Raw genomic sequence first — 8,388 nt, 5'->3', positions numbered from 1 at the left:
GCATAGGAGCTTCATAACAGAGGGGCTGGGAGACTGGACTCCTAGGTTCTGCCCTGGCTTGGAAGGGGAGTGGGGTCTAGTGGCTAGAGCAGATTGAGGGTGGGGAGGGCTGGGAGCCAGGACTCCTGGGTTCTCTCCCTGGCTCTGGGAGGAGAGTGGGGGCTAGTGGTTGGGGGGGGGGTCTGGGAGAGAAGGGGGGGTCCGTCCCCCATGGGTCAGGCGCGGGGCGTTCAGAGTCTGGCTGGCCCAGCCCCCTGGCTGGATGCCCGCGGCTGGGAATGTGACACCCGACTTGGCCCCTCGCCCTGCAGCGAGTGCCCAGGCCGTGGGCAGCCGGGTATTTATAGACACCCCCCCCAACCCGCTCGCTGTCCTCCTCGGGTCCCATCAGCACATTCCTGCCCTGAACGCTGCAGCCCCCTTTCTCCCCCGCCACGCCCCAGGTCACAGAGAGCCGGGGAGAGAACCCAGGCGTCCTGGCTCCTAGCCCTGCCCCCACTACAGGACCCATACCCCGAGCTAGTGACCCAGCTGCCGTGGGGGGGCTATTTATAGCCTGTTCTGGGGAGGAGGGGTGTCTTGTATAAGGGCAGCGAGGGGCCCGCTGGGGCCGGGCAAGGCCGCCATTGGCTGGGGGGCTGGGGGGGGAGCCGGGCAGCTGGGGCCGTCACTCAGAGGAGCCTGGGGCATCTGCGGCTCCACCGCTGCTCGGCTCCGTCCTGCACCCCCATGGCCCCCCCCAAGGCCTGGCTCCTACTGGGCCTGCTCTGCGCCCTGCAGCCCCCCGGGGTCCGTGGCAACCATCACCACGGCGACGTGGAACCCCTCCAGCAGGCCCAGGGGCAGCCGTATCACCACGACGACCCTGGCCCCGGCCACCATCGCCACGGTGACGTGGAACCCCCGCAGCAGGCCCAGGGGCAGCCGCATCACCACGGCGAGGAGGAGCAGCCCCACGGTCGCCACGGCGACGTGGCGCTCCCCCAGCAGGCCGAGGGGCAGCCGCCTCCCGAGGCCCCTGGCCCTGGCCACCACCATCACCACGGCGACGTAGAGCCCCAGGGGCAGCCCCACTTCCACGGTGACCGCCCCCATCACCATGGCGATGAGGAGCAGCCCCATGAGGCAGAAGATGCCCCTGGGCCCCGTCGCCACGACGACGAGGAAGAAGATGCCCCTGGGCCCCGTCGCCACGACGACGAGGAAGAAGATGCCCCCAGGCGCCGTCGCCATGACGCTGAGGAGGATGAGGACGAGGCCCGTTGGCGCCCCCAGCCCGAGGAGGAGGAGGAAGACGAGGATGGCCGCCCTGGGCACAGCGAGGAGTCGGACGAGTCCGAGGAGGAGGGGGACGAGTCCGAGGAGGAGGACGAGTCTGAGGAGAGGGTCCTGACGAAGCCCCACAGGGAGGAGAGATGGGGCAGGGTGCGCCAGGGGGAGGAAGATGATGGTGAGTGCAGCCCCTGCACCTGGGGGGAGGGGGAGCTGGGGCACAGTGGGGGGCAGGGATCATCCAGGGGCAGCACAGAAGGGCAGTGGGAGGGAAAGGAGACACTTTGGGGCTGGGGGGGCATAGTAGGGGGCCCAGGCAGTTGATCACCTCAGGGCCGTGGGCCTGCTGGGTGTGGGGGGGTGTTACCCAGGGTAAGGGGGTCGGGCCCAGGATCTGCCTGCCAGGGCCAATGTGCCAGCCCCACAGCTGCTGTGCTGGGGAGAAAGAGGGGGAGAGAACCCAGGAGTCCTGGCTCCCAGCCCCTCCACCCCCCGCTCTAACCCACCAGACCCCACTCCCCTCCCCAGTCCGGGGATGGAGCCCAGGGTAGCTGTGTCTGTCCTTGCAGAGGGCGAGGAGGAGGAAGAAGAGGACGGCTACCAGCCGGGCTCCGTGTGCCAATACTGCGCCTTCTGCAAGGTAACCCCCCATACGTGGTTAGTCTGTGTGCGCGGGAGGGGGCTGGGAGCCGGGACTCCTGGGTTCTATCCCTGGCCTGGGAGGGGAGTGGGGGCTAGTGGTTAGAGCAGGGGGGCTGGGAGCCAGGACTCCTGGGTTCTACCCCTGGCTCTGGGAGGGCAGTGGGTTGTCATGGAGTGTGGGGGAGTCAGGGCCCTGCACCCCCAACTTCCTGCAATTCACCCTGACTCTCTGCCAGCCAGTAACACAGAAGGTTTATTAGCCGACAGGAACACGGTCTAAACAGAGCTTGTGGGTACAGAAATCAGGACCCCTCGGTCAGGTCCCTCTTGGGGGATGGGAAGTCCAGACCCAGGTTCTGCCCCCGCCATCTCCCCAGCTGGCTCCAAACTACAACCCCTTCCCGCTGCCTCACCCAGCCTTGTCCAGTTTCCCGGGCAGAAGCTGTCACCTGGCCACAGTATCATCCCTCAGTGACGTCACCCCCTTATTTCCCATCCCCATCTAGTATTGGTGCAGTACCCCGGGGGAAACTGAGGCACGCCCCGTGTTAGCAGAAGACAGTAAACTAGTAAAACGCCCCTGCCCCATTTCCAAGTTAATACTGTCACGGAGTGTGGGGGAGTCCGGCCCTGCACCCCTCTTCCTGGGACTCACAGTGACTCTCAGCCAGCCAGTAAAACAGAAGGTTTATTGGACAACAGGAACACAGGATACAGGGGGGCTTGTGTTCAGAGCCAGGACCCCTCAAACTGGCCCTTCTGGGGTTCAGGGTGCTTGGATCCCAGCACAGGATTCCCTGAACTCCCACCACCCAGTCCCAAACCGAAACTGACCCAACCCTCTCCACTCGGCTCCCTGCCTTTGTCTAGCTCCCCGGGCAAAGGTGTTGACCTCTCCTCCCCCTTGCCTAGCTCAGGTTACAGGCTGAATACCTGTCCCTCACCTAAAGTCCTCCCCGGCTCTCCCAACCCCCCCACAGACAGCCCCTACTCCATCACAAATACTCCCTACTCCGGCACATCTCTGCCCCCTTCGAGACTGAACTGAGCGGGGTCACGCTCCGGGACAACGCATCAGCTAGCCCGTTGGCACTCCCCTTCCCATGGGCCACCTCCGCCTCGCAATCCTGCAGGAGCAGGCGCCACCTCAGGAGCTTGGCGTTGGCTCCTTTCATCTGGTGCAGCCAGGTCAGGGGGGAGTGGTGGGTGCACACGCTGAAGTGTCGCCCAGAGAGAGATGGCTGGAGTTTCTTAAGGGCCCGCACCATGGCCAGACATTCCTTCTCGATGGCCGCGGAGTTCTGCTCCCGGGGTAGCAACTTCTTGCTCAGGTACACGATGGGGTGTCTCTCCCCCTTTTCATTAACACCACCCCCAGCCCTGTGTCTGAGGCGTCGGCAAACACCATAAAGGGCTTGTCAAAGTCTGTGGTTACGAGAACTGGGCCACTGACCAGAGCCTCCTTCAATGCACAGGGAGCCCTCTGGCACTGCTCGGTCCAGACCACCTTGTCCGGCTTCCCCTCCTTGCACAGCTCAGTGAGGGGGGGCGGCTATGGCGCTAAAGTGGGGCACGAATCTTTGCTAGTACCCCGCCATCCCAATAAAGCCTGGACCTGCTTTTTGGTTTGGGGAGCGGGCCAGTCTCTGATCACCTGCACCTTGGCTGGTTCCGGCTTTAGGCAGCCACTCCCCACCCTGTGACCCAGGTAGGATACTTCAGCCATCCCCACCTTGCACTTCTCAGCTTTTACGGTCAGCCGGGCCTCCTGGAGTTGGTCCAGCACTCGTTTAACCCGGGACACATGGTCCTCCCAGGTCTGGCTGAAGACGCAGATGTCGTCAATATACGCCACAGCAAAACTCTCCATCCCCCTCAGTAGCTGATCCACCAGGCGCTGGAAGGTGGCCGGTGCCCCCTTCAGGCCGAAAGGCAGGGCCAGGACCTCAGAGCCCCAGAGGGGTGATAAAAGCCGATTTCAGCCTGGCATCTGCATCCAGCGGCACTTGCCAGTCGCCCTTTGTAAGATCCATGGTGGTGAGGTACCGAGCTCCCCCCAGCTTGTCTAGGAGCTCGTCAGGCCTGGGCATTGGGTAGGCATCAGATACGGTGATGGCATTGAGCTTCCGATAGTCCCCACAGAACCGGATTGACCCGTCCTTCTTGGGGACCAGCACCACCGGCGAGGCCCAAGGGCTGGCAGACGGCTGGATCACCCCCAAAGCCAGCATGTCCCTGACCTCTCTCTCCAGGCCCTGAGCAGTTTTCCCTGTGCCGTGGAAGGGGGAGCATCTTATGGGCGGGTGCGATCCTGTCTCCACCCGCTGGACAGTCAGATTAGAGTCCAGGCTGGTGGAAAACAGCTGTCGGTACAGATGCAGCACCGCTCTGATCTCAGCCCGCTGGGCAGGGGTCAGGCGATCCGAGAGGGGAATTGTTTCCAGGGGGAGCCAGCTCTTGTCCCAGGGAATAGATCTACTAAAGGGTCATCTCCCTGCTCCTCCCAATGCCCACACACGGCTTCATCACACTGACACAGTACCCAGCGGCGGTGCCGGTTCCACAGCTCCACCACATAGTTTACCTCATTTAGTTGCTTGACAACCTTGAAAGGGCCCTTCCCAGGCGGCCTGGAGTTTGTGCAGTTCCAAATATGTGTCCTCAGGGGTTTTACGCAGACTCCAGAACTTTTCCCGGTTCGCCTCGGGCGTCAGCCCCAACCCGCGGAGCAGGGCCTGTTTGAACAGTTCATAGTCCTCTGCCTCCGCCCCTTCCATTCGGCTGTGCATCCCCACGGCTTTGGGGTCCAGTAAGGGGGTGAGAAACCGGAGCCTGTCCGCAGGGTCAACCCTGTGCAGCTCGCAGGCCTCCTCAAAGCCGTCAGGAATTCATCTACGTCCTGCCCTTCCTCACACCGGGACAGGATGCGCCGATCAAAGCTCCAGGCAGTCCTGGGTCCCCCCTCGCTCACCGCAGCGGGGGGCTCTCTGCTCCTCAGCCTGGCCAGCTCCAGCTCATGCTGCTCCTCATCCGCCGGCTCCTTCCCCTCATCTGCCGGCTCCTTCTCCCCATTCTCCAGCTCCTTCTCCTCATCCGCCAGCTCCTTCAGTTTTAACTCCCTCTCCCATTCCAGCCGCCTCAGCTCCAGCGACGGGGAGCTTGGTCGTGAGGATCCCCTGCTGGTCGCGGGGGTCACGGTGCCCCCAGGGTTCGCCTGGCTCCTTCCAGCCCCGCCCCAGGCACAGGTCGGAGGGGCCCTGGGGTGCCCTTGGCATCAGTCTGACCCCTCCCAGCTGGGACAGACGCTGGTGCCACCGGGCTGGGCTGGGCTCAACTCCTCTGAGTGATCCTCCTCCTCCAGCTCCCCCGTAAGGCGCTGCTGATACATCTCCCCGCTGGACACTCGCAGGCCTGGGCGCGCTCAGCTCCCCACGGTTTCCAGGAAGAACCCGACTGTCCCACCCTGCTCCAGGTCACCACCTCTCCCCCAGGGTCAAGCTGCCGACTCCTCCACCCCTGGAACCGCTCACCACAGTCTCCAGGGGGACCCCGTTCCTGCAACAGCCCTTCTCGAGGGGCCCCCACCCCCAGGGGTTAAGCACCGTTCCCGGCGTGCAGTCCATCCCACTACTGCTGGAGTGTGCCGGAGTGTGGGGGAGTCGGGGCCCTGCACCCCCCCCACACACTTCCTGTGATTCACAGGGACTCTCAGCCGGCCAGTAACACAGGTGGTTTATTAGCTGACAGGAACAGCCCAAAACCCAGAGCTTGTAGGTACAGGAAACAGGGCCCCTCAGGCAGGTCCTTCTTAGGGGGTAGGGAGCCCAGACCCCAGTTCTGGGCCTCTCCCCATTTCCCCAGCCAGCTCCAAACTGAAAACCCCTCCAGCCGCCTCCCTCAGGCTCCTCCTCCAGCCTTTCTCCAGTTTCCCGGGCAGGTGTCACCTGGCCCCGACCCCGTCCTGGGCTCAGGTTATGAAAGGCGGCCACCAACCTTTCCGTGCTGGCCGTCAGGTATCATCCCTCAGTGACGTCGCCCCCTTATTTCCCATCCCCACCTAGTACTGGTGCAGCACCCCAGGGAAACTGAGGCACGCCCTGTGTTAGCAGAAAACAGTAAACTAGTAAAACTCCCCTGCACCATTATCAGGTTAATACTCCTTATTCTGTCACAGTGGGGTCTGGTGGTTAGAACAGGGGGCTGGGAGCCAGGACTCCTGGGTTCTCTCCCCAGCTCATGGGGGATGGGTGGCTGGCTTGTGGTCCTGGCCCTGACACCTCCCCCCCCGGTTGGTTCGTTCCAGCACTGCGGGGAATGTGAGAAGTGCCCATGCAAGGAGGGTGACACCAGCGAGCACTGCGAGTCCTGCCAGGTAGGGGCTGCGAGCTTCCCCCTAGCAGTGCCCCTGGCTGGGGATCCCAGCGCTGCGAGCTTCCCTGCAGCAGTGCCCCTGGCTGGAGAACCCAGCGCTGCGAGCTTCCCTGGAGCAGTGCCCCAGTTGAGGATCCCGGTGCTGCAAGCTTCTCCACAGCAATGCCCCCGCCCAGGGCCCCTAGCGCTGCAAGCTTCCCTGCAGCAGTGCCCCTGGATGGAGAACCAAGCACTGCGAGCTTCCCCGCAGCAGTGTCCCTGGCCCTGGGAACTTCCCTGGAGCAGTGCTCTTGGCTGGAACCCAGCACTGCGAGCTCCACCACAGCAGTGCCCCCAGGCAGGGACACCAACGCTGCGAGCTTCCCCGGAGCAGTGCCCCAGTTGAGGAGTGTCACAGGGAGTGCAGTGCTGCGAGCTTCCCCTGAGCAGTGCCCCTGGCCAAGGACCCCAGCTCTGCGAGCTTCCCCACAGCAGTGCCCCCGGGGTGGGATGCCAGCGCTGCGAGCTTCCCCACAGCAGTGCCCCCGGGGTGGGATGCCAGCGCTGCGAGCTTCCCCACAGCAGTGCCCTGGCAGTAATTCACTTCTCTCTCTCCTCCCCCCACGCCGCCAGTACTGCCAGTTCTGCTACGTGTGCCCCCTCCTCTGCGAGACGGGCTGCCAGCCAGGTGAGTGACCCCTGCACCCAGCCCCGGGGGGGGGGGGATCCTGGGGCGGGCATGGGGGGGGCGCTCGTCTGACCCCTCTGTGCTTCTGTTTTGCAGGAGGCATCATGGACCAGCTCTCTGGGGCCTTGGTCCAGTAAGTGACACCCCCACCCCAGAGCCAGGGTACCCCCTGCTGGGGGGGGGGGCGGGCTTCAGCTTGGGAAAAGGTCTGGGCTGGGAGGGACGTAACCCCCCCGTTCTGGTGGAGTCACCAGTGTAACCCTGTGGGGGGGACCCCAGTTCCAGCGGGAGGGGGTGGGGGGGTCACCAATTTATCCCTTTTGGGGGTGGGACCCCAGTTCCTGGGGGAGGGGGCTGGGGGTCACCAGGAGTTTAACCCTTCCCTCTCCTCCCCAGGTCTGTCTCATCCATCTTCGAACATCAGGAGCAGTGAAAGGCTCGTGGGGAGAATCATTTTTTTGGGGGGTGGGGGAAGAACCTGGCTGACCTCTGCCCCTTAGGGGTTAAAGGGGGCCAAGGAGCAGGTGGCCCCCCCAAGGGAGGGGGGACATGAGTCCTGCACCTCAAACTGCGCTGTCACCCCCCCCCAGTGCCTAGTTACAAGGCCAGGGGGGGTCATCCCCTTTAGGTGGGGGGGCAGCCCCACTCAGAGGGCACCGGGGGGGGGGAAGCATCAAGCTGCAGCCTCCCCACGAGGCATCATGCAGCCTCCACTTACCTCCTTTGATGCCCCCATCTCATCCCCCCCGGACGCTGCCCTGCTCCCCCCATAAGTGGCCCCCCCAGCATGAGCTGCAGGACCCCATAGCAGCCCCCCTCCACGTTGTACGTTTTGTTCTTTGGTGCTTGTTTCCCTGTGAATAAAACTGGCCCCCTTCCCCCCACCTGAGACTTTTTTTGGGGGGGAGGGGGGAAGGAGTCTAGCAGCCCCCCCGGGTAGCTGGGTCTGGGTTCCCCACAGGCGGCCACCTCTGGGGTGGGGCACAGGACTGGATCCCTTGCACGGATGGACACGTAGCCCCTGCTGGGGGTGGGGGGCTGGGTTTTGGGGGCCCCCACCCAGCACTGGGACATGGCACCTCTGGGGGGGGGGCGCGCTGGGTTTTGGGCCCCCTTGCCTGGCGCTGGACAAATGAAGCCATTTTTTTTCATAAACATTTTTCTTTTTTTAAACGTTTTCCAGCCCCCGGGGGAGCGGGGTGGGGGGGGGCAGACCGGCTGTCAGGCCCCCCCCCAGCATTTTTTTTTTTACATTTTTTTTGTAAAGTTTTTCCTCCGTTTTTTCCCCTCATGCAAAACCCCCCCTGCCCCCCCACAAATAAAAACAGGGCCCCAAAAATAACCTTAAATTAACCTGGGGGGGGCCTTAAACGAAGGTTCGTTAAACGGCAGCAAAAGTCATTTCCACCAGCAGCCACGCCACAGATATGCACAGA

General features: G+C 63.5%; 1 protein-coding gene across 1 annotated transcript; it reads left to right on the top strand.

The window, feature by feature from the left end:
- Positions 1 to 729: 729 nt before the first annotated feature.
- HRC (histidine rich calcium binding protein) lies at positions 730 to 7,836 on the top strand. The gene is made up of 6 exons (XM_039510302.1): positions 730 to 1,450; positions 1,842 to 1,912; positions 6,218 to 6,286; positions 6,898 to 6,952; positions 7,049 to 7,085; positions 7,349 to 7,836. Exons 1-6 carry the CDS (start codon positions 730 to 732, stop codon positions 7,383 to 7,385), a joined length of 990 nt encoding a protein of 329 aa, XP_039366236.1. The 3' UTR covers positions 7,386 to 7,836.
- Positions 7,837 to 8,388: the final 552 nt, after the last annotated feature.

The sequence above is a fragment of the Mauremys reevesii genome, linkage group 22, assembly GCF_016161935.1.
Source record: "Mauremys reevesii isolate NIE-2019 linkage group 22, ASM1616193v1, whole genome shotgun sequence".
NCBI classification, from domain to species: domain Eukaryota; kingdom Metazoa; phylum Chordata; order Testudines; family Geoemydidae; genus Mauremys; species Mauremys reevesii.
This window is presented reverse-complemented; position numbering and strand designations above follow the sequence as displayed.

Coding starts and splice junctions, on each gene's coding strand:
- HRC (XM_039510302.1), top strand. CDS start 730: ATGGCCCCCCCCAAGGCCTGGCTCCTACTGGGCCTGCTCTGCGCCCTG. Junction 1,451..1,841: donor CCAGGGGGAGGAAGATGATG/GTGAGTGCAGCC, acceptor CTGTCCTTGCAG/AGGGCGAGGAGGAGGAAGAA. Junction 6,953..7,048: donor CGAGACGGGCTGCCAGCCAG/GTGAGTGACCCC, acceptor TCTGTTTTGCAG/GAGGCATCATGGACCAGCTC.